A 26,407-nucleotide genomic window follows, 5' to 3' on the forward strand; every position below is an offset into this window, starting at 1 on the left:
ACTTAATATTTTTAGACCAATCAAAAACCTATAACACAATAAAACATTAGGCAATCTCAGGATTAAACTATTTTATTTCTAAGCTACCAAAAAGACATTTCACTTTACAAATGACAATGAAACAATGTCATGAGTGAAAAATAGATCCACAGGCAAACCTCTGTTGTTGATTTTAGGCAAACATTACTCTGCATAAAATAATTTCATATCCATCTGTATTTTATGAGGGGAAAAGTCCTAGCATTGTATAAGAGGCAAAATTATTCATTAATTTTTCTGCATTAAAATACGTGGTGTACTAGAGGGATAGTAAAAAGTACTGAAGTTACTTAATAGTAGTGATGTTTTTGAATTAACTCATTAGCACTTGAAAATTCTTTGCATTCCAGATCAAAGATTGTTCTACATTAAAAAAACAAAAATTTTTCTATCATATTTTCCTCATTGTGATGTATTTCTTTACAGCAAAAGGAATACAGAAAAATTTCCTGATGCTAACCACTAATGCAGACTAGTGGTCAGAACCAGGAAATCCCAGCTCCAAACTTGAATGTGTCAATATCTCATTGATATAGTCCCAAAGGATAAAATACTACTAAATGCCATTATGAAATGACAGCACAGTAGATTTAAACATAAACCATATTTATCACATTTGTATTACTTTAATAGTTTAACATCTCTAACATTTATAACTTGCATATATAATTTTAATAATGAACTTTAAATTGCTCACTTTATGCATTTGAATATATCTGCATGAGTCCTTAAAACCACAAAATATATCAGCACATTGGTAAGTATAATCCCTCATCTATCATGCAGGAACGTGTACACACAGCATTAATAGCTTTTTAAAATATGTTTTGTTAAGGTCAAGGTTAGCATGTGATAATTTACAGCAACTCCTAAACTGTAATGCATGCGTTAATAATCTATTGAGGTGTTATGATATCATAAGTCAGGTGTAAAATATATTTATTCCTCACCTTCCATTCAAAAAGTCAGTAATTTTAAGGCACTTTTGAGAAGAACTACTGAAATGGATTCCGTATGAACGATTGCAGAGGAAAAGATGCTTTAAATTAGAATATTGACTCCAGATACAGCAGAGTCCAAAAATACCCTTCAATAATAAGTCACAGTGCCAGCGACCAACTTTTCCAAAACATAAACCATGCCCCTTATTTACTGATAACAAAAAAACTTTTTTGGAAACGTCAAAATTGTCAGGGATGTTCCAGGAAAAGAATAAGGACAGCTGCAAAATTCTAGTGGAGCATCAAGGAAGAAGTCAGAAATTGTGAAGAACAGCTAAAGGAAAGACCAAGTAATGGTCAAGGCTGAAGAAGTCACAACCCCGCTCCTCCCTCCCCCCCCCCCCCAATCTTTAGACAGAATCATTGCCCAAGGCAGCAGGCTGACCTTAGAAAGTAACCAGGGTCAAATTTGAATGGGAAAAGCCAGAGGACTGTTAGAAGTAGCAGAAGCATTTCAGGTGGTGACACTTTTCTCCTCTAAGAAAAGAGCAACCCAGTGCCCCGGTGAGGAGCGTGGAAGGGGCTGTGCTGATGGAAGTGTTTCTTTTGAAACTACATCTTGCAAAGACAGGAACATTGGCCCCATTGTCATAACCAAGTCCAACCTCATTCAGTTTATATTAAAGAAAGACAATGTAGTCTAATGTATCAGCATAATAAATAGAGTGTTGGAAGACTTGGATTTCACTTCTGGGTCTGCTTTGGACTAGCTGCCTTTGAGAAAAATCATTCAGTCTTTAGACATTCAAGTTTACGTTTCTGTTAAATGGGAAATATTTCAGTGTCAGTGCTATTTCATTCCATTGATTATTTTACCTGCCATTTCAACAGACAGAATAGTCCTCCTATTTCCTATACTGCACAGTTTCATTAGTGTGCTGACAGCTGCAGTATTTCATGCCATAGCCAACCTAATCTCCAAAGTAGGTGAGGAGATGACTATGGAGAAAATATCAAGTGCTTTGAAATAAATGCTCTAGAATAAATGTAGTATTTTCTTCATCTGTATGATGAAATTACATTTTCTATCTGTCTACAACCATTAAGACATATAGGAAATGATGTTAAGCACAAAACTACAAGTTAGGAACAGAACTAAATCTGCGGCTCAGATTCAGAGGCCGTTCATGACAGTCATTTTGACGTTCTACACAAATGCTTCTTGATGTATAATGATCACTAGAGAAATTGCAATGTAAACAAATGATCTATGAATTTATTAGAAGGGAATACAAGTGTAATATTTGAGTCAATTTGCAACAAGAAATAATATATATTGCAAAACCACAACAAGTTAACTGGAGTCATGGGGAGAGTGCAAACTATCAAAGAATTCTTAACCTGAAAGCTACTGGCAAAACATGTAAAGCTCCTTCAATAAATAGCAAACGTAGAAAAGTGTTTCAGAATCTTCTGGTGAAGGTTTACCATCAAAAGCAAACTGATTCTTTATTAAACGGGAAAAAGGGAGCCTGTAGCAGAGTCTCCTTTTTTTAATCATGTTCTAATCTTCTGATCTGAAAGCCTGATTTAAAATTCTATTTTGTATTTGGAGATATTCAATTACTGATGGGTAGTAATACATACTGTTCCATTCATTTTGGAGACATACCAGCTTTTTCTTTTTTTAAATAATCTTTGTAGTCTTTCAAATTAACTCAAGAATACAACAGCATGATGAATACAATGATCTTTGATCTTTATAGTTTGTGCATTTCTCATATATCTCAGCTTATGCAAGGGCATGAAGGAAAAATTACTCCAGTTAACATATCTTTTCACATATAAATACCCTTGATTAAGAGGGAAAAATCCTACAAGAGCAAGCTAAGCAGCATTGCACCCCAGGTTACATGCACTCTTATTTTGAAAAAGTTGTTCATAAGATTATAAATACTTAAGAAAAGACACAAAAGACACTATAAATAGTTTTGCAAGTTGTAAACATATCAAAAGAAAGAAATTTCACCTCTCTACTCTGTAGGGATTGTTTTTATTTGTTGATTTGGGGGGTTGTGCTGTTTTGTTTTTTACCTTTAAGGCAGGTAGCATTAACATTCTAGTTTAACACACTAATAACACATACAGAGAAATGTCCTTTCGAAATTTGCAGAGTTTACTTGCTAATCTTCATCCACACCCGGAGTGATTAAATTCTTAATTGGAAAAGGTGTGGCACAGAATTAGTCTTACTATTGTAAGATTTACTTCAACTGTTTAGCCTTTGAAACTCCGTGTAAAGGATTACCCTTGAAAAGCCATTATTTTCCTCTAGGTATGGATATAAACCCTTAGCACTGTTGGATTCAACATATCTAACGCAGACACAAATTAGAATCTCTTTTTATCAGAGGAGTGATACAACAATACCATCAGGGGAGCACAAGACAAGACTGGTAACTCGTTTTCCTAACTCAAAAAAGTAGATTTAACATGTATTTTGCTAATGAATAGTAGTGATTGTAACAGTAGGATTGTTTGGTGCTTTTAATTCATTTGGAATATGACCTCCTGCTTCAAGGCATCTTTCAATTATTTTTTAACACGGGGATTTGTTTTAGAGACTTCTCAATAATAATTTTGACTGGAGATTAACATCAGAAAAGGCTAATCATAAAATTGTGATTACATTGAGAACAAACTCAATACCTCTTCATCTATTTTATAGTCATTATCTTTTATTTTTTTAAAAAGCCTATGCCATATACAGATGTGCGTTGACACCCCGAAAAAAATCTTTAAGAGCACTTCATTGTGTTATCCCATAAGGAAAAAAGGGAAAAAGGGAAGAAAGCTATAAAGAAGCAATTTTCTATTTTTAAATGACTTCGCAATCTATATATAAGACTTAATTCATGAAAAGTATTCTTACCCAGAAGATCCAATGCTTTTGCACACACCAAGAAGAGGCCTCTTCTCAGAAAAATTATCACATTTCTGAGCACCTAATAACAGGGAAAGCAAAAAAATAAAAAGAAAAAAAAGAAAAAAATCACTATATACTTACTGTATGTGTTACATTTCAAGGTGCATGTATGTGTATTTCAGGGAGGGGGAGTTGCAGGGGGGAGACACCCAATATACTGGAAGGATATTGACTACGCAAGGTAAAATTCAACAGCCCGTGCAAGATTAGCTATAAAAATGTAACCAACAGGCAGAGTCATGAACACTGACTGGAAGAATTGTTCTTGAAAAAGACCATAATGAGTAATTAAATGAATAGCAACATTTGGCCAGGATTTTGGAGTTTTCTGCTCATTTCAGTTGTGGTCACAGGTTTTGCACCTGTAAGAAAAGGCAAGTAACATTTGCTCACTTTCCACTGTTTTGTAAAAGACGTTCTGGAATAAGGCTGTCACCCCCACTGCACAGTTTTCACACACTGTTTCCAGTTTGCTCCACGGAGGTCACGCAGCACGAGAGGGGCTGCTCGCTCTCCGGCGCGTGACAAGCTGGGATGCTCGCGTTTGCCCAAAACACGGCCGTGCTCAGAGCCCGTCACGTGCCTGAGGAAAGACGCGATGAAGTTCCCGACGGCCTTCATCACTTCCAAGCGATTAAAGCCTTTAAGAAAACAACATCCACAGCCTTCCAGTGAGACGCAGGCCACGCGCCTATACTGTTTGCTCAGAGCGACAGCGCGGCTCTGACAGCACGTCCCATCCGCTTCGGGGATCAGCTTCAGCAGGTCGCAACAGCACAGCTACAGCCACAGCCACAGCGTCGTCCTGTCCCAGCAGCTGCCGCGACGGCTCTGCCCGCGACGGCTTTCACGCGCCCCGCTACGGCCGGTACCCGCCGCTAGACAATTAAAACCAGCTATTTGGTCTTCACAAACTGCGATCACACCTTAACTCCAGATCCGTCAAATTGTTAAAGACGTCATGCTTCTTAAAATGGGGTTTTAAAAGCTTTGAAGACTTTGCCTTATTGCTATATAAACATAAATAAAAATACAATTGACTCAAAAAAATCTGTCTTATTTCTGAGCAATGTTTTACTGAATTCCAGAATGCTTCTACCCAATTTCAACAACAGAAAAACAACCAAACAACTATTGAATTTCCTCAGTTTTCATTCAATCTTTATGTTTCTAATTATCTTTTATATACTTATATATTTTTCCTTTTTTAAACCAGCTGACCTATAAAAATATTAGTTATATATTCTGTTCAAAATTTAATTCAGAAATAATGGTGTAGCTGCGCTAAATTAATTATTCAGAAAGGTACAACAATTAACAATATATATTTTCACATAACAGTCTCTGTTAATTATTAATAACTCAGGCACATGCAATTAATTTATAACAAAAACTGTTCAGCACTCATCTATATGAGGATAAGTCTTCCCTCCTACACATTTGGGTATTTATAAAGTTAAATGGGTCACATCAATAATTTCACCATCAACAATAGGTTTACAAGTAACTTAAAACAGACAAATGTATTTTCTTTTCATTCCTATTATTTCAAGGTCTTTTAAGGGTCACACCTGTACTGCATGTACTGACCTGTAAATTGATAAATGAAACATAAAAAGTCTTTTTAAGACTCTGGCAACCAATTTGTTTTCTTCAATACAAGTAACATGAACTTCATTTGTTTCTGTTCACCTAGCCAGTCTCTCATGGTTAAGGTTGAAAGCCTGACTACCACGAGCTCTGACACCGATTTAAGTGGAGCCAGGATTTTACCTTACGTATTTAACTATACTTTTTTTAACCAAGATATATTAAAGACATGAATTCACGTGTTTCTTTATGTCTAGTTCTAAGTTTAACAAGGAAAGGGGAAGGAAGGAGGCTTTAAAGGTGTGGGCAGGAAACAACTGCACAAAATCAGTAGGAATCTCAGTTGTTAATACCTACAATACACATTTGCAAAATCTGTGCAACAGGTGCTTAAACTTTTAGTTTCAGACTGTACTGACCAAAGCCACCATTCAGAAATACATTCTGAAAATATATATTTGAAATAAATAATGGAACTATTAATATGCTAGAAAAAAAAACATTTTGAGGACTCTGCAGGGCATTAAATCAGGTTAATAGCAGTCCTGCTCATGAGATTGCAAAAAAACAACATGTGTCGTTCTCTGCAATGCTTAATGGACTCAGCAACCCTTTCTAGTTCTGGGATAGAATTTAATCTTCCAAGTTATGGTGGATTAATTTTTATATTTAAAATTGTGTTTATTTGCATGTGCGATATACTGATGTTGTACACACCTGCTCCACACAGTGTTTAACAAAATGCAGTAGGATGATTGAAATGAAAAGCAGCTAGCTAAATCCATCAAATATAAAAAGTATTGAAATCCTGTTGCAAAGTCTTTCTTAAACTCCTTTTATTCTAAATCCTTTTAATTCTGTCATATAACACTACAGCACTTATAAAAAGCTGAAAATCCTGACAAATCACACAATTAGAGTAATGAAAACTGCCTTTCCTGCCAACAAGGCACCTTATCTACAGCTCCATTTAGCTAAATGATATGTATGTTAAAAAAAAAAAAAAAAAAAAAATCAGTTAGTATACTTAAAATCCTGGAAAAAAAATCTCTGGGTAAATGACATTTCATACAAATCAACTTTAGAACTTTATGAAGTCAAAAGGTTATCCACATGCATAGGCTCAAACCAGTTTATGTATTGTACTTCTGATGAAGCTGTGAATAGACCTCTCTTGAGCCTGCTAAGGCCTCTCAGTAATGCTAATAATAATAATAGTTAAAAAAAAGAACACTAAGTAATAAAAGAACACTTTTTTGAAGAAAAAATGGAAACCCATTGATTTTCATAAGAACTCAAAAGGTACTCAAAACCATGGAAGTGACTTGCATATCAAATAATAAAGTGTCCTTGTTTCCCTTAAGTAATAAATGTCAAATTCTGACCTATTTAGCATTAGCAGATAGCATATATTCATTATGAAGTATATTTTTCTGGTATAAAATTCTACTGACTGAGTTCCATCATGGCAATTTCACAACGTAATGAATCTCCTGCTCAGCTAGGTCCCCTCTTACTTCTTATCCGTTTCTTGAAAATTGTGTTGCATTTGCAATTCTGCCCCACATCAGTCTAGTAGCCAAACACTACGTGGAAATGCATTAAGCAACATGGCTGGCATTCATTCATCATGCATGGTTTTCACTCCTTGTCTCACTTCTTTCTTTCAGGGAAAAATTCTTTCTTCTTAATATTTTTTTTAATCATTACCTCCATTTTGTGTCTGCTCTGTTGTGCATTTGTTATTGAATGGAAATGCAAAAAAGCGTACTTGCTACTTGAAACAGAAGTGAAGAGGTTTGAGTCAGTCCTAAAAATAGTGTGTGAATTCTTTCCTCAGCTTCAGGCTAGTATCTATAAATGCTCTATTTCCTGCACAGATAAGCTCTAACCACATTACTCAGTATCATTCCTGACCAATGAAGCTGTGACTGCTGTCCTCATCCCAGACCTTCATGCACTCCTTTAGGATTAACGTTCTAGCCCATCAGTGTTGCATTATTTTATCTCACTTATCTCCTAGCATCACCCAGACATTTCAAGTATCAAAGCCGCTCTCTAATATATGCAACATCATACCAGTTTCCTACATCTCCCAAAAGTTATCAGCCTAGAAGCTGCTTCAACTCCAGTATAATCTCAGTATCTGCTGCCTCCTCTGCCCTTTCCATTACCGAGATGGCAAGAAAGCAGAGCTGCAAGAAGCAACTGCAAGAGTCAGCAGGGCCCAACAGGTGGTTGGAGAGCACATCTTAGCAGCTCCTGACTGCAGTGAGCAAAAGTATTCAGAAAATTAGCATACAAATAAAGAGGTTCAAGAGCTGAAGAGACCAGGATGAGCCCTAGACAGATACAGAAGCAACAAGGAGCTGCATTTGCCAGAGGAAGCTGCCTTTTTTTTTTTTTTTTTTTTTTTTTTAAAGACACTGAAGTAACTGGCTTTGATTTTAATGGACAATGCTACAATACTGGACCAAATCACTTCCAGCACACCCCTACAAGAAGTCCTTATACTTTGCAATGGTTTCAAATTCAGTGTAAACATTACAGATTTCTGGTCAAAGAGACAGAGCCATGCATGTTTACAAAAAGTTGTTTTTTCTTTCTCAGAACACAGTAATTTTATTCTTAGTTAACAAAGTAGCTTCTATATGAAAATGAAAAAGATACCCTGAAACATTTGCTGTTGATCAATGTTTTTAGAGTCACACATTAACTGAGGAAAGAAAATATTATATTTTGATTTAATCTTGTTTGAAAAACATAAAGACATATCGGTCTAACATGGTGAAAGTTTAAGGTCTGTTGGTCTAAAACATTGATATGATGCGGCCAGAACTGAAAAGATAGCATACAGGTCAGTCCACACATCTTCAAAGAAATTAGTATTTTAAAATGTAGTGCTCCAAAATTCCTCCCTATAATATCTTTAAGAGGCTTGCTTGCTATGGTGGAGAACTCTGTTCTGTAATTTCCACAGTCCACGCACATTAACCTGCATTATACCATAACAACTCACATAACAGTTACAAAACACCAAAATTTAAACGCACACCTGCATGATCCACTCGCACCAACCCAAATCTAGCTACAAACTGCTACTGCTTGTTCAGCTTGTAGAGCTAGTTTCTCTACTGCACATACTAGGCAATTATTTCAGCCTTGAGGGACTTAAACCACTAAGCCACCCAAGCAGTTGATTATATACAAAACTCACATCTGCCTTCCTTTAGAAAGCAACCTAAATATTATAGCTCTTTTAATATACCTGCACATAAAGTTGAGTCAGCTTTTTGAGGTTCACATTTTATTTTACCAAAATCAAAGATGTAAGAAATAGAGTATAGAGATAAATCTGCAATAAAATTTGAACTTCCGTCTCTCTCAGGTTTTCAAATGCAAAGCTACTCTGTATCCCAATTAATTTTAGCTTTTCAAGTTCATTCTAGCCTTCAACCTTTAGTCCATAAAAGCAATATTCTAAGGAATAAATGAAAACTGTGCAAAGAGCAAAAGAAGGTTCTTGCTCGGATGTGGAAAGGATGCAGCCACATCATTTTTACTTCTCAAAACTTACAGAATAATAATTTTGGTAGACAAGAAGAATTGCAACGATTGAAAAGGAAAATGATGGAGGAATTGAGGCTCCTCATCTAGAGAAATGGTGAAAATAAGAACCTTTATTGCACAAAGAGTATAAATAATTAGGCTAGTGTAGCTAAATAGAGTCATTATGTACTGCACAAGAGGAAGCCCAAAGCAAAGAAACTTGAGTAGCAGTGAGAACATCACTAATTTGAATCATAAGCTGGAGGAGGCAGCAGTTAATACACCCTCATTTTTGCTTGTTTTTCCTCACCATCATTAACTAAAATAACATTACCAACTGTTTTTTCTCTTTCACAGAGAATGGTAGCTAAATTTAACTGGCAGAGTCTCAGCTTTGTTTTGTTTTATATCTATCACTTAATATTTTCTCCATTCTAACAATCAAAGTCTCCAAACACATCATCTTTCCTTTGTACACTTGATATATCTGAACACACAGAGAAATCCAGAACCCAGCAAACCAGGCACCTATACACATATAAATAAGTATTAAATTCAATCACAGCATACAGATTTGAAAATGGAGAGCTAGGTGTGTTAAGAAGCTGTTCCAACCAGATAGCTCAGCTGATAATGCAGCACGTGGCACACAAAATGCCAAGGCTTAGGTTTTGGGTTTTGGTTTTTTTCCCTAGGACTGACAACATCCAGACAGAGATGTTCTCTTATTCTGAGTATCAAATATGCAACTTTATCTGCTCTCTTAAGCCTGAAATTTGGTCATATGGTAAAATTTCAGTCTCCAAAAAAGCCATTTATATTCCAAGCTGTAGAGAATAATCAAAGCTATAATCTACTGTTGAGGACAGCAAAGATTTAATTGGGATCAGAAGACATGAACTTATTTCATACTTATTCCAGGAATCACTTAAAGAGAAATACCTGATTTTTGAAGTAGATGATTGTTTGGATACATTTCAATTAAAGGTTCCTTTCTTCAGGCCAAGGAAATCAGCTGGCTACATTCTGATGTAATCACATCACCAGAAAAAAAAATAAGACCTGCTACATATTTGGCTTATGGGCCCAAAAGCGAAAGGCACTCCAGGCTATACATGAAGATAAAAGCCAAATCAATCCCATTTGAACTAATGCACACAGAGACACTCACCGTATTTATGATGCAAGATCACACGTAATTCCAGTCCAACTATCAACTAGAGATTAATTTATGCTGAAAATTTGCATATCATTAGTTTCCAAACTTCACTGGCCCATTGGCAACAGCCAAAAACCAAAACAGTGTTCTGACAGTAACGTAACATTCTGCAATCCTGCCAGCTTTTTAAACTCTCCCCCCCCAACCCCATAACCACAACCACCACCAGAAGAATTCAGAGCAACAGGCTGACCAACACTCTTGGCTTGAAAACTGCATCTGTATTAATTCCCTTCTGGAATCTTTCTCTTCTTTAGTTACCACAAAAGATAAAAGCAATATTCTAGTGGATAAAGGAATTTCTGCATCTGCTATGCCTTATCTCCTCAGATTCTATTATAAACCAATCTATTTTTTTCCCCACATTTAGTTGTCATAATTTAGCTCAGTACTAGCCGTGATTTCAGTCATAAGTAACGTCCGCTCTCTGATGTTCACTGTCCATAGCAATAGACATAACCAGTTCTGGAAAACACTACACTCTAATAAATCCTTCAGCTCACTGTTGTGCCATGGCCACAGCATTTTCTCTAAATTATTCTTGGTGTGCTATTCTCTGTTCTATGATAGTGCAAGAAGCATTTCGGACACACTAAACACAAACAGTTCACAACTATCAAGTATAATTTTTTTAAATATTTCATAGCTCCTATTCAACTGTTGCTAATAGCCCCTATTTAACTACTAACAAGAGATTTACAGTCCTTGCAGAGTCAAAGGAATCCCTGTCTACCCTGAATCAGTGATCAAAAATGATTTTCATTTTCAACTGACCTGTCAAATGCCCATTTTTTCAAGATTTGTGCCCCTGTTATCTCAAGACAAGGCAATGCATGCCAGCTGTGGTAGAGGAGGTCCATAACAGTCACCTAGAACAGAATATTACTGTGTAACTATGGAAAAGACTGACTGTAAAAATTCCTGTGTACAATTGCTTATTATTTAGCCACCTTAAGGGTAAACCTCAGGAAAATCAGAGACAGAAGTTTTCAGTAGTGGACTCCTGCCTTTGAACCTTGCTGTCAAGAGAAACAATGAAGTCCTGCCACGCTTTGTGGCAGAGAACGAATGCATTCTGGTTTGCAATCAGCTATAATACAAAGTTCATCTGCTTCTTACTAGCTAGATTTCTCTCCATTTCTGACCCTAAATTTTGTGAGTGAAATACAGCAGGTTCACAGAGAATAGTAAATGCATACATTTTGGGGGGTTATTTACAGACATCTCTCAATTATTTATGGACATCTTATCTAGGCTGCAGATTAACTGTGCCACAGAGACATCAAAGTACCGCTGTGCTGGGCCAGGTCAGGTCTTGCCTGGTTTATTAGCTCAGACAGAACCCTGCATGAAAGCTGCTGTGTTGCTGCCAGGCCAGAACAGTTCCAGAAGCCATTTAAATGTTCTAGTGTGGCACAGAGCCCGAACTAATAAACCTTGTTGGATCTGAGCTGGCAGCGCGCAAGGCCAGCTCCAGGTCTTGCACCACGTTCCTGTTACTGGGAGTGCTTAACCTGTTAAATCAGATTTGAGAAGGTCTCCTTTGCAGTAAAGCCTGCATGAAATAACTCTTATTAAACAATGCTTTATTATGCTATGAAGAACATGATGCAGCAGAGAATCTAACATCAAAGGACCACAGTATTTTAGCAACATAGTTGACAAACTATTAAGTTCTGCTGCTGTAAAGTCACCAAGTTAAAACCATGAGCTTTCCTTTCACACCTGGGAATGAGCTTCTTATCACAAACTAAGATCTGCTTCTAGGAACGTGCCAAATCCATCCACCAAGAGAGTCCCACTTTCAACAATTCCCTTTTTACAGCTTTACAGTAAAATAGCGTTTGAGCCTACTGATGGCAATCAGCTTCTCCTTTACAAATTCCTTTTATTTTGTTCAGAATCATTAAAGCTCATGTGTTAGTTATCTAAGGCTTCTTATTACAGCTTTACTTTTATCTGATTCCAGATACTGGTCAATGATACATTCATGTACTTTTAATCAAAGATTTATTTAAACCAAGCCATGTAAAGAGAGACCAAAACATGTTTTTAAAAGGTTTGACTTAATTTAATATGAGCTAATTTGAATAGTTTTCTAATGTAACAACTATCATTGTCAAATGCTAAATATAAGCAATTTAGAGAAAGAGAATAACTGCTTGAAGAAGTTCCTAAGCAGTGTAACTTACTAGATTGGAAGGAAAAAAAATAAAAAAAAAAATCACAAAGCACTAATTTACTATCAGAAAAAATAGAGTTTATAGGTACTTGAATTCATTTCCTTCATATCCATTTACATTTTACTTCTCCCTTTTCCCTTGCGGGGAGGGGGAGGCACAGACACTCATTATTTAATGACACAGAAGAGCAAATAACAATAGCTCAATATCATGTTTTCTATGATTATCCAGAAAAAAAACAGGTTATTTCTCATCTAATATACAGCTGGTGAAACACTTCAAATGACTTCAACCTATACTAAAGTTTAATTCTTGCCTAGAGACCACAACATCATGTTCTTCAATAAAACATAACCCTTATTACAGAACTGCATGTATTCATAGTTTGTATATTTTCCTGCTTAAGTAGACACTGTAACGCATGTCCATTATATCTTTAACTTTTTTCATTTACATTCATTGAAATACTACTCAAAATGATTTTAGTTCGTTATTTTTGGTAACAATTTTAAAAGTTAGCTAGGCTATATTTTCCAGTTAAATAATACATAATGTGCTAGCAAAATTTGTCATCCAGCAGAATTCTCAAAAACCTTAGTCGCACTAGGAGTGCCCTGTATTCACCCTGAAGGGAAACACAGCGACCATTTCAAAGGAGACATGCTCCAGAATAGCTTGCCCAGCTAAAGTTACAGGGAGAGTGAATAAGCAAAACGCTGCTGGAATTGAAAATAAGCTAGAACACTGTTAGATCTTAGGCCTTTCAGAAGTCTAGAACCAGACCCTGAATGACAGATTGTCATTATTTTAACTGTGAAAGGTCACAGGCAAGATTTCCCAACAGGCAATTAAGCAAATTAACATAGTTCTAAGATGAAAGAAAAGCTCCTGATATTACAGCAAAGCTGTTTTTTTCATTCAAGGATCTCAAGGTAATTTGTCAGAAAGCTGGTTCTCTCCTCTAGATGCACAGTTACTCATTTTTTAAAGTACTGTGGATAACTGTAAGCAAATGTGAATTGGCCCACTTCTTGGGAAAGTCTTGTGTTTGAGTTGAAGTCTCAGGTTTTAAAAAGATTTGCTCGTTTATGCATAGTTGCTTAAAATTTGCAGCAAATTCTAAGGGGTTACTCAGAATTTCTGAAACAATACAGTTTAACAATCTAAGAAGCTTGGTTTAGAACTTGATAAAATCATATCTAAGGAGCAGAAGAGAGAAAGTGCACACAGTCTGCACACAAGGAGACAAAAAAATCAATCGCTAAACAGGTCAAACTGTTTGAATAAAGTTTACATAAATTAGCAGAACAGGAACAAATTAAAAGCTAGTACCACTCAAAATAACAAATTCTGCTTTCTGCTTATTTTTATCAGAATGGAAAGGCACTCCTTTAAAAATATCATTAAAAACTGCAACTGCTAAAACTTAAAGTATATACTAGCAGGCTATTTATATGATTACACATTTTAGAAAATGTTTTAGAAAAAACATTTTTCTTCATAAATGAAATACAGAAAATCCCCCAAAGGACATCTGTCTTTTCTGACATATCTACTTGTTTGTTTTAAAAAAGTTAAGTTCCTCCTTGTACAGGCTACATTACTTGGATCTACTACTTTTTGCATTATTTCATTTGCATTGTTTCAGCTTCAGCTCCTGAATGGACATAACAAAATCATAATATCCTTCTCAACAGTTTAGGGTTTTGAAAAGTTAGAAAGGCACCACATTATGAGTATACAATGAACTATAACAGAATTTTTTAATTAATTTTAGTAATTTCTATATCTACTACTATCAGCCACTGCCTTGCTATACAGTGATTTTTATTAAGGATCATAATATTTATCTACAGGCTACCTCAGTATAATCATCACAAGAATCACAAGAACACAAAAACTACTGGGGTTAAAAAGAAAAAAAAGAAAAAGAAAAAAAACTCACCAGCTCTTTGCAAAAATTGCATTTAGTCTGCTAAATACAGGCGTGTAAAAATCACAACACAGCTCTCCTAAGAGAATGCAAGTCTTCTTTAGTGTCCTTGACCGAAATTTTTCCTTCCCTCTAGAGCTGCATAGCATTCCATTTGTTCTCTGTAAGCACGTTTGTCAGATATTTGTTTAATGCTTTGAGAGCTATAAAAATATCCTATAATTTAAGAGTCGCTTTTCTAATAAGAACGCAAATATACTCTTGCTACTATCTTGTCAGGGTAACACACCTTTAAAAATGAATTAAACAATGATACTGTGAAAGCCATAAATCAAGTTCCATTAATCACTATCTGTATGGGCAAATTCCCCTTCAGAACTGTGCTAGATGTGGTATGTCAAATGAAAAGGATAATTGGGGAATATAAGAGAAATAAAATAACTTAAGGAGCTCTTAGGGACCATCTGCATTAATGTTTTAGTTTGGATCAGGAGGGTACTTTTGAATTGAATTACCCAGTCATTCCCCCTTCCTGTGCTTTGGTCTGAATAGCACCATCTGCATAGTCTGTATAGGCTTGTATAGCCTATTTGGTCTGAACGGTCTTGAAGCACGCAAACTAGATTCCTTTGGATGAAATTAAACTGGAAGATGTACTCCAGAAGTGCACCTAACTTGCTCCAAATACTTGTGCCTTCACTCCATGAAACCAGAATATAGAGGTAGTCCAAAATAAAGCTGCCTGAAACGTGTATAGCAGTGACATCAAGTCCTCAGCACCACTTCACTCTACAAATGCACTACCACTGGGTCATGCTACTCGCTAAAGCAGACATAGATTTAGACTAGATGCAGTTAGAAAACCAAATCCTTCAGATATTTCAAGGCCTTATTTTAAAAAAAGAACACCACAGGTAAGAGTGGGCTCTATATCCTGTACCTATGGTGTCTTCAAACATTGCCATACACCAAGCATGCTCTGCATCATCTGTCTTCCCAGAAGAGGTGAAATAAATAGAAAAACAATAGGAGGAAAAGATGAAGTGTTCACTATATACACCCAAAAAAGTTTAAGAAACCTAAAAACATTTTTAATAAAACTTTTATTATGTCAGGAACAATGGATGGAATCACCTCTCAGTAGTATTTTATAGCTGTAAATATCAACAATAAACATTTCCAAAAAGAAGCGTTAACTGATTGCTGAGCATGGATATATCTACCTATCCTCTAAACTACAAAGGAAGCAGTATTAAAGCCACAAGCTTAAGATGAAAATGGAGAAAGCATTGGATTATGGAGTAGAGGAGAAAAGAAACAGGTAATACTTGTAAAAAGCTACTATGAAGGGGTAATTTAGTCAAGGTGACAGTTTACAATAAATGGAAAATCTACAAAACAGGTTGTAACAAAGATTCGGACAAATATCTGTAAAGAAAAAGTTGAGCATAAAACTTTGCACTATACAAATATATACTTACTGATTTGTGGAGCTGGTAAGATTCGTGCAGCTCGAACTGGACCATGGCGGACAGAAAAGAGCTCCTGAGCTTCACCACTGATCTGCACAACACACAGATTGTGAACAGACAACGTGAAAAAATAATAACAACAGCATGGAACATTATATCTCTTAAAAAAAAAAAAAAGTTCTGTGCCATAGTCAGCTCATTCAAAAACAAATTCCTGAACAGTCATCCTTTCTATAAAGTTCAAGCACTCAAATGCTCAGTACGCAAACATTGAGAAAAAGCAGACTTCTGGTTAGAAGAGGATGCGCAATAGTGTAGAATAATAAATTGGCTCCCCCACTAAAAGTTGCTTAGTCATAAAAAAAATCTGCAGTTTCATTATGTCACACAGCAGGCGAGACTCCTTACAGGGTAAGCACTGAATGTAACAGATATATACTGAGAACAGACCGATCCTCAAGCTTACGACTTTAGGCAGAAGTTTAGTTTAGAAAAATTCTGAAATTCCTTTTTTCTTAACAGGCAATACCTCAGATGGGAGGGATATGCTAACAATGACATTTTTACCCTACAAGCTTGACTATGCACTTTTTTTTTTTTAATTGACAAATCTAGTAAAGAAACAAATTCCAAAACTAATTTAATCACTGTAATGCATTAACAGGAATGTCACTATACACAAAGTGTTCCAGAGCAAATGTCTCTGATCTAGCACTAGTACAATGCAATCCACAGTAGCATATTGCACTAATTTATCCAATTTTCTTAACTTCCTTTTGATATGAAAACCCCTACTTGTTGGGTTTGTTTTAAATGAGCAGTAACTCCGGTGGCAACACGGAGCGTGTCAGAAATACAGTAGTGAGGAGTTAATATTCTCTCCACCCCCTTACTTAGTAATTCCCATTGGAGACCAGCCAACTTAAATCAAAATGTAACAGTATATGAAATGTTTCATCTGAAAACTAAAGCAAGCATGCTCAGGTAAGAAAGACATTGCCTTTCAAGCCAGCCATCTCCATTTTCCTCGAAATGCGGAGACATAAGTCTTGAATAACACAAGTTATAGTAAGAGAGATGATCTGCCTCTAGAAACACGTCTTAGACTTGGATGAATGAGATACTATAGTACTATGCACTATTAATAACTACACATTTTAAATGAAACAAGACTTGCAGCTGACTGCTGATTAAAATCTAACAAACATTCAAGGAACCTGGAACATAAACATTTGTACATATGTTTTGAGAAAAGTGCTGACTAACCAGTGATTAAGAGCAGCAAATATTGGCTTTAAAAAAAACAGATAATCTGATATATTAGTACACTACATATTTTCCAGGTGTGAAAGTTATGTTTCAAAGTGAGGGGGGTGGGGTCAAACTAATTAAGTTTGTCACTAATGAAAATCTTGAACAGACTAAGTCAAAAGTATTTAAGAAGAATTTCCAGACTTCCTGAGAACGGTCAGTCAGAACGCGTTTTCATAACTGCCTAGTAATGGATCTGATATGGAACGTCAAACTTCAGGAAAATGGCAAACATTATGAAGCCCATTTCCAAATAACCAACAACTTAAAACAGATGTAATGAGGCTACAAATGTAATCAGCATGTTGGCGTAAAGATTACAGTATCAGAAATGAACACGATTTGAAACAAGGTTCTTATGAATTCATAAATCAAAAATCTAAGTTGACTTTTTGAAATGTCATTTTATAGTTGTTCCCATTTCCTTCTGCACTTCCACTCACAGATTCGAAAAGTTAAAATACTACTACTGTTTGACCAACAAATCAGGAGTATGGTACTTCAGACTCTTAGCTTACTTCCAGTCTTAACTCTGAGCCTCATTATTTATTATCGCTGCTGTAGATAATGTGGGCAAAATAAAACTTATTCCATTAAAGCACAAGTCTAACAAGAATATTTTGAAAACACTGTATTTACTACAGAGCTAGTCCATCATTCTGTTAACAGTAAGCAAACACAGGATGTAGTGAAATGTTGCTTTTACTTATTGAGCCTGGAATAAAATTCAAGCTACACAAAGAAAATTTGTGGAAATACCATTCTGAGTCATTTTCCAGATTTGTGCAGACAGCTAGCAGTCCCACAGTGGTATTAATCAGCATTAATGTCAATGACGCTATCAGAATTATTCCTGATAGACACAACAGTTTTAAAACCGTAATCAATATGCGAACTGATCCTTTATTCTATCCTGTTCTTATTTTACTAGGCAGATGTTCCAGTCATCACAGATTCTACTCTTCCAGCTAGTAGCAGTCGCACTATCGAAACAACACAGTATTGTAGTATTCCAGCTTTTGTAAAACAAGCTTAATTCCTCCTCTGGGACAGCAATAGGCCTCTGCTCTGAAGAGCTTACTGACCAAATTTATACCAGACAAGAATGATGATCAGAAATCAACTTGGTAGAGGTTTGCTGATTATTAATAGGTCATGAGTTTGGGAGTGCAGTTTGGGGGGGAAAAGAGCACCTACATGAAAATATCTGCATTCAGAAAAAGAGAGCTTGGACAAAAGTAGAGTGTGGTTAAGCAGAAAATGATGAGTGAGAGGAGAAATTAAAGAGAGAGGAATAAAGAGATGAAAATAGATGTAGTCAGTGGCAGGTTTTCTGTCTATGGGAACACAGCAGCTCTATAAAAGGAGGAAAGAGGAAATGAAGAAAAAGGAAAATATAAGGCTTTGAAACTATTATTACTGGCAATTAAAGATTTCTTATTCCCCAAATCATGAAAACACTGTTTCACATATGTTTATGCACATCAATGGCTATGAATGAAAACAAAAGGAAAAAGAACTAGCATAACAAAAGTATGGAAGAAGTGATTCACATAAAATAATCCAACCCAATTCAGTCACCTCCTTCTACTTTTTGAGCATGCCAGCACATTGGCTCTAACTCCAATCTACTTCAAATAAAGTAAGAGTCCCAACAGTAAAATACACTAAGAAGGCCAAACCTACTTAACTGAGTTTCTGCTCTTAAATATACTGAACGTCAGACAGCCTATTTATTTAGCTTGGGATGCCAAGACCTGGTAAAGCTTAGGGCTGAAATTTTCAATGAAAGGCCCAAAAATGTCCAAAGACAAATGAAGTTTATTTGTACTTTAGCACCTAACATGAATCCTAGCCCAACTCTTTTCATAGATATAATGCTTTTATGTTTTACTAATTAATCCTCATCCCTTGAAAAGTAACCATTTTACCACTGGGGGAAGCCACAGCAAAAGAAAGGTTAAATGGATTAATCAAGGCCATAGGGTCAGACAGTGACAAAGCCAAGATTAGAAGTGGTTAGCTCCCCAGTCTGTTTCAAGATGTAATGTGTCCTTTTCCTCTTAGTTTAAATAGGATTTTTTTTCCAGGAAAGGAAACGGCAAACTGTGTAGAATTAAAAAGAAAGAAAGGGAAAAAAAAAAAAAAGCATGCAATTGTTCAGATAAGTTCAGACATCTGTACAGTTCAATATACTTAGCAGATTACATGTTGCTGAACTCATTTCATGGTATCCAGAAGAGGAGTAAGTTTTAAGACATATCCCCACTGCTGATTTTGTAATGAAAATACAAGATGCCGTCTAATTAGCCACTGAAGCCTCATTTTTAAAGAAAAAGCCAATTTCGGTAAAAAGCAAAACCCAAAAAGCTGAGAAAAAAAAATCTGACATGACACCACTAACTATGTGGATCAGATTACAATTCCAATACCTATGAGCATATCATAGCTAAATAAAATAACAGTTTTCATAAGGGATGGGTTTTTTTAAATCATCTATCCTTAACTGTTCTATAGAAAAAGGAAATAGTAGAAGGCACAAGATTTTGTTTCACGTCAAGAATCAGCAAGATCTTGGTTGCTTCCTTGGTTTCTGTGGCATTGAAAAATGTATCGGGGCTTCAGAGTTCAAGACTTCCCTTGACTTAGAATTAAATTTTTTAAACATTACCACCAGCAGAAACTTCTGCTATTTGCAGTCTTGTAAAATCCTGAATTAACTGTCCTTAACGCTAACGCCCTTCATCTGTCTATATAAAACACAAAACTTTATTAGCACTGCTGAGGCCATGCGCATCAATTTTGACCGAAAGCACCATCTTTGGGGAGAGAGGTTATAGTCTGATCTTCCTGCCAATTCAGGCCTTATCTGGTTGCGGAGACAGCCAACAAAGAGAGCCAATCTTTTCTGTGAATAGGACCGCTTATTCCGCTAGGAATTAAAGTTGGACAAATAACTACATTTAACAAAAGCCAAACCCCATCACTAAATGGCTAACGACTTTGTCACTGCCAGTTTGGGCGAGATGTGGCTGGCAAGTACACGGTGAAAGGCTCCACATCCCATTACCAGTCCCTTGAGCTATCCAGTCTCATAAGCAGAGACAAAACATAAATAGACTTCACAAACTGAAAACAGAGCTTTAAATTCTTCAGAAAGCACCTGTGAAGAAACTAGGCTGTGGCTGCCATTTTGGATTTGATCCAGCTAAGTAGCAAGTCCCTGTGGCAGCTTTCAAAGCTCTTAAAAGTTTTTCTTTCCCATTCCACAAGCCAAGAAAATTTCCAAACAGGTTTCAAAATTGAATATTAAGCTGTAAAAGCAGCTTCAGGTACTCATTCTGCGAGCAAGCGAATCCAAAACGACGGCTCCAAGCTGGCCGGACGGGAGCGGGCGGCATGCGCAGCGCAGGGCATCAAACCGCGAGCTGCGGACCACCACGGAGGGCGGCGAGCAGCGAGCGCGCCCGCCCCAGCGCCGGAGCCTGCCTCCCCCCTTCCACCAGGGGCAGCCTCAGAGAGGGAGAACTCGCTCCTCCACCTCGACGCTTTGGGCTGCTGCTTGAAGTGTGACAGACCAGAAAGCTGGAGCGCTATTTAATTTTTGATGACAGAGCTTTATTGTTAGGAGCATACCGCTTTGCACCCATAAAAAAAAGAGAACAAAGAAAGTTTTGTTCATGCTAAGGATAACTAATAGTTTCCAACCATAGAAAATGGTTTTCACATGGTGGAAAAAAAAAAAAAAGTCAAATGTACAAAGTTTCAAACTCAATGCTTAAACTACTATACCACTACATAAACACAAACTGTTGCTATTAAAAAAAAACTATCACAAAGCACAGTGGTGATATTAGATAAGGGTTTTTTTCAATTCTGAATATATATTTTAAAATGGTAATAGGATAATAAGCATCCCTCAAAAACTAAAATGCCAGATACCACCACAAAATATCGTTTGATATAATCCTGTTGGGTTAAAGGCTACTACCAGTCATCCCACTACTGGGAGAGTGAGAAGGGACCTTAGGCCAAAGGACAATTTTTAGGATTTTACTCTAGAAATTCAAGTAGTCATCTTTTTCATTCAAAAGAAATCTCCCTAATTATCTAAAAATTATAAGAATTTAAATTCTCAAAGAATGTCACAAAAGTCTACTCTGGTGACTGAATTAAGTATGATATTCTACCTACCACTGAAAACTACGACAACGCAAATTGAATTAAAAAAAAAAAAGCTTAGTAATGGTTTTGCTTAATTTCTTCAACATCATCATTTTATTTGTTAATATGTTTTGAAGATTTTTAACATGTCCAACCTGCAAGCTACCTATAAAATCCTAATTTGGGGACAGTTCTGCATTCTTTTTAATCATTACTATACAAAACCAAAAATGAAGCAGACAATATTGAAGCAGGCACAATATGGGTACAAACACCCCTCAACATTCTTCATTTTGGCTTTGTCCCCATCCAAGGGGAGCTACACAAAGTTCCTTTAGACTCTTCTGATACTTCTTACTACAGTCCGCCAAACATTCTGCATGTCGGTTTTTTCTTCTGGTACAGGATACAATATAAATTAAAACACCTTCAACAGATTTGCACAGTCACTTAATGAGTGTGAAAACAGAAAATTTCTTGCATACCTCCAGTCTCTGCAGTATAAAAAAAGAAATCTTCAGAAAGTTATTTGCATAGATGTTTTGTAAAGTCCTTGCACATTTTTCAGGGTTACAAGGTCAGGTCATTTTTACATTTTCCCAAGTAGCTAATACAAGCCTCAACAGTGGTATCCCATGTCAGAAGGGGGTCTGGACAGGGAAAGGATTACAGCTTCCTATCTGATAAATAACAAGTCCTCTTCCCAGCTCTAAAAAGGGAAAGAATCACAAAGGAACTAAGACTACATTGAAACCCCAGCAGACAGGGCTTTTGATGAACAGTAGAGAAGGCAAAATGGAACTGGCATTACTATTCCGACTTACTATTACATATCCATCTATACATCCACATACACACACCATCTGCTGTGCAAATGCAGTTCTACCAAATTAAAAATCATAGTGTTACTGACACCAGTATTTAAATAATTTCAAGTTCTGGCAGAGAAAGAACAGCAGGGTGGGATGCCATCCTTGTCCAACTATTCCCTCACATTCCAGAGGTCTCTCCACCACAAGTCACCTACCATACGGGCTGACATACCCCATCCGTCTGTGGAAGCACCATCAAACCACAGTCTTTAAGGATTTTTTCATTAAATATACAGCTGTGCTTGCTATTAAAAGTACCCTTTGCTAGTTCCTACTTTACTAAACCTCAAGCTTGATATTTCTTTTTTAATTGAAAAATGAACAATTAATGTAATTTTCTAATTCTGAAACTTCCAGCACACAAGGGAAAAAAAAAGTTATCAGCCACAAAACCAGCCAACATGCATTTCTGTGAACAGGAACATCTAGAACAGATACTTGGAAACCACATTAGGCAGAAACCAGTTCCAACTGTATTTGAAACATGAGACTAGGAGCAAGGGAAAAACAAATTCCAAATAAAACACAAAGCTACACTGCACAATTATCAAATAGGAACTTCTAGTCATACTTTTGTATATTCCCAGATTTCTCCCCACTTAGTGAGGCATATTTTAAGAACACTTAACCTTCCCACCCCTGTTTCAAAACACAGATCAAAGAAAAGTCGTTTGGATGGACACCTTCCGCTTCTTATGCAATACAGATTTAGACACCGCACTTCAAAACCCCAGCCGTTACTTCAGCACCCAGCAGTCCAAACATTATTTCAGTCCTTTGAAGCAGCTCTAATGGTATCTTCCATTTGCAAGTAACACTTCTGTAGTCAAAGATCTTACTCCAAGGAGATGTTAATGTGAAACCACTCAGACTGCAAAGAGACACACAGTCCTGGAGGCAGACTGCAAAGGTGTTTAGAAGTCAATGTAACACCATTACGGAGAGTGTCAGCTTAGAAGCTGTCATAAACACTTCATAATCACTCAGACACAAACTGGACTGCCTGCAACACATTATTTTATTAAGTGCTGAATAGAGGTTCAATTGTATGAATAAAAAGCACAATGCTACAGATAGCCTTACTGAGTAGATTTTCACATAAATGTCATATTGTTGCTTTTTCAGATTGAAAGGTTTCTAAACTAGAGATCTGTTTTCTTAATAACTGGAATAATGTTGCATAATTATAACCTAAACACTCAACAAGATCAAGAGGAAAGGATAGTTTTGTATAATACCAAAGAACACAAAAATAGTGTTGCCAAATAAATTCTAAATACTAAGTCAGTCACTAACTTGCCAGGTCTTATTTTACTCAGACTAAGTAAGCACAAAAATGAGATGGAGAAACAAAAAGGTGTGTGTGTGTGGGGGGGGGGGGGGGGGGGGAAGACAAGATATGTTACCTCCAAATTTGTTAAATATACAAATCTTCTTCTGAAAAGATATTTTAAAAAAAGAATCAGCATTAAAAACTATCAATCTGAGAAGCTATCTAAGATCACATTACTAACAAAGGTTACTAACAAGTCCTTCCAACACCGAAATTATGTTAACACGTACAAATTGCATTATTGCACAGTGTGAAGCTATGCCTTTTTGGATGTGGTCTTAGATTTCACAGGATATACAAATGAGGGGCTGACAAAGGGATGTAATATCTCTACAGTTGGCATTCTCAAGATGGGTGGTGCAATATTTCCACAGTTGGCATTTCCTTCCATTTTACTGGATATTTTTCCACATCAAAAATACCTTCACAGAACTGAACCACACTAAGAGCAACTCTCCTGTGGTTTCATTTTTCTTATTTTTACTAAAGTACTGAAATACTGTGAAAAACTAGGAATTATGAAATACTACTATACCCTGGAGAAAAATACAATCTGGCTGTACTGTCCTGCTGAAAGAAGAGATAACCTTAGGCACTCCATGGCCTAACTTGTGGCAATTCAGACACAAACAAAAACAAAGAACCCCTTTCTTTCTCACTGCGAAACATGGATAAGTTACCTCGTACTACCTGCATGACAATACTGGTGAACACACTTACTCTACATAACACAGGGTAAAGTAGTTTACTCATTTGTTGAGTGAGCTCGATCACATTATTTCACATTTAGTGCAGTGCACCATGGGGTAAGAACTTAAATACAGGCAGTTAATGCAGTACAGCTTACACTGTGGTAATCCATTCATGTACCAAAGAACTAAGATATTCTTCTTTCATTCTTGCTTTCCTTATATATGTAAGATCCCATCTCACAATAAATTTCTCAAGGGCATTGATACAGACAGCTCTTACAGAGACACTCATTCAGACACAGAAAGTCACTTAGAAGGGAGGCACAGAACTCTCACCTAACCACAAAGCAAGGACATGTTACATCCACACACATATGCACACACACAGTCACAAACCTCTTCTCATCACGGAGAGGCCAGGACAAGTCCCACATCAACACAAAGCACCTTGTACACTTTCCAGAAAAAACACTTTCAATTGGACAAAAACATTTCAACAGAATAAAACAAGTTGTTTTACAAAAATGCTTTAGCTTACATCTGTGCAACTGCTTCTAGTATCTTAACTGATCAACTTGTGCTTACCTAACTCCTGGCATTGCTGCAGATGTATTTCCTCGCTTAGCTCAATATCTTAGTGACACCTAATGTTTGTTTTCTGTAATACACTTTGAAGAACAAAGTGGAGCATTACTAAACGGTTAATATCAGTTTTCTATTCCTATAGAAAACATTGTTCATTTTTCAGAGTGGTGTGCAAAACTAACTTGATACTGTAAAATCATTCTTTGTATTCAAATTCATTCCAGCATAAGGAAGTTAAAATAAATAAATAAATATGTTTTGTACTATTAAAAATAAAGCCACAAAAATTAGAATCAGCCATAGTTTCTCAGGACATATAAGCAGATAAAAGTTCCTAAATTACACTGAAATTTAGTAAAGTACATTAGGTCTTATTCCATTTCTACAAACACTATTTCAAATGCAAAAGCTCAGCAGTTTATTTTTCCTCATTTTCAACTAACAATATGCACGTGAAGATGGGAAAGGCCAGTTCTCCCACACCCTAGTGAAACTCAGTTAGACAATGCTTAGCACAGCTCTCAGTATGGTGTGCAGAATGAGAAAATTTTCCATTATACTTTCTAAGCTACAGTCAGCTGCATAGGACATATCTTTATATTCCAATAAAGTAATACAAAAATACACATATTTCTAAAAAGCCCATGTATTTTATGAATAAAAAAACCTCCATCCTCACTACATTATTTCAAAGGACAAGGTGTTATGGGCACTATTTTTTTTTAGTTAAGAATTTTATGACCTACTGTATTAAACTTTATTCTGTAGTTCAAGAAATTTGGGGGAAATTCCCCAAATTAAGTCCATGTGCTCATAAACCATTCTGAAACACAAACTGCAGGGTGTGTATGACAGTACAAAATCAAATCCATATGCACACATAGACTTTAATAAAATTAAAATTGCAAATCATGTACATGACAAACACTGTGATTGTAAAATACTATTAATACTGTCATACTTACATTTCTAGGGCAAGCAGATTCTTTTCATACTTTCCTACCCTTATTCCTTTCTGTAGCTTAAAAAGATTTTTTCCTTTCTATGATGCTAACTGTTCTATAATGACACATGCTGCTCCCAATTAGACTGAACATTTACCTAATAGAAATCACTTGCAAAAAACCCCCTCAAGTCTGAAAGTATGTGAATTCAAGTGTATGATCTATGCTCAATATTAACCCTGTGATAAGCATATTACATATACACCAATGGACATGGACAATGAACGTTGGTTCTTTCTATTTTAATAGCAAAAACTAAGTAGTAACACAATATTACAATCAAAACAATATTGATGTGGTCTTAAAAAAAAAAAAAAAAAACAGCATTTGGGAAAGTGTCTTGCCTACAAGTTAACTCCGTACTTACAGGTATGCTCCAGACTTGCATTCCATCACTGTATCCGATCATGAGCAGTAATGGTGGCTCATTCCCAGTGCTATGTATTTCATGAAACTCCATATTCCTTGATGTGTCTACATTGGGTTTAAACATCAAAGCCACAGATTAACAGGTTAGGAACAATTATGGTTAGG

At 36.2% G+C, this 26,407-nt stretch overlaps 1 protein-coding gene across 14 annotated transcripts in view; it reads right to left on the reverse strand.

The window, feature by feature from the left end:
• BCAS3 (BCAS3 microtubule associated cell migration factor) overlaps nucleotides 1-26,407 on the reverse strand; it is a 385,407-nt gene that overhangs the window by 350,014 nt on the left and 8,986 nt on the right. For all 14 annotated transcript variants that reach the window (XR_010886230.1, XR_010886231.1, XM_067309862.1 and 11 more), the window contains exons 5-7: nucleotides 26,241-26,347; nucleotides 15,922-16,003; nucleotides 3,913-3,985 (exon numbers count right to left, since the gene is read on the reverse strand). Coding sequence is in view for 12 of the 14 variants with exons in the window: in XM_067309862.1 (XP_067165963.1) it covers nucleotides 3,913-3,985; nucleotides 15,922-16,003; nucleotides 26,241-26,347 (262 nt within the window). In the remaining 2 variants the exon portion in view is untranslated. The remainder of the gene's footprint in view (nucleotides 1-3,912; nucleotides 3,986-15,921; nucleotides 16,004-26,240; nucleotides 26,348-26,407) is intronic.

Source organism: Apteryx mantelli, chromosome 22, assembly GCF_036417845.1.
Source record: "Apteryx mantelli isolate bAptMan1 chromosome 22, bAptMan1.hap1, whole genome shotgun sequence".
Lineage (NCBI taxonomy): Eukaryota > Metazoa > Chordata > Aves > Apterygiformes > Apterygidae > Apteryx > Apteryx mantelli.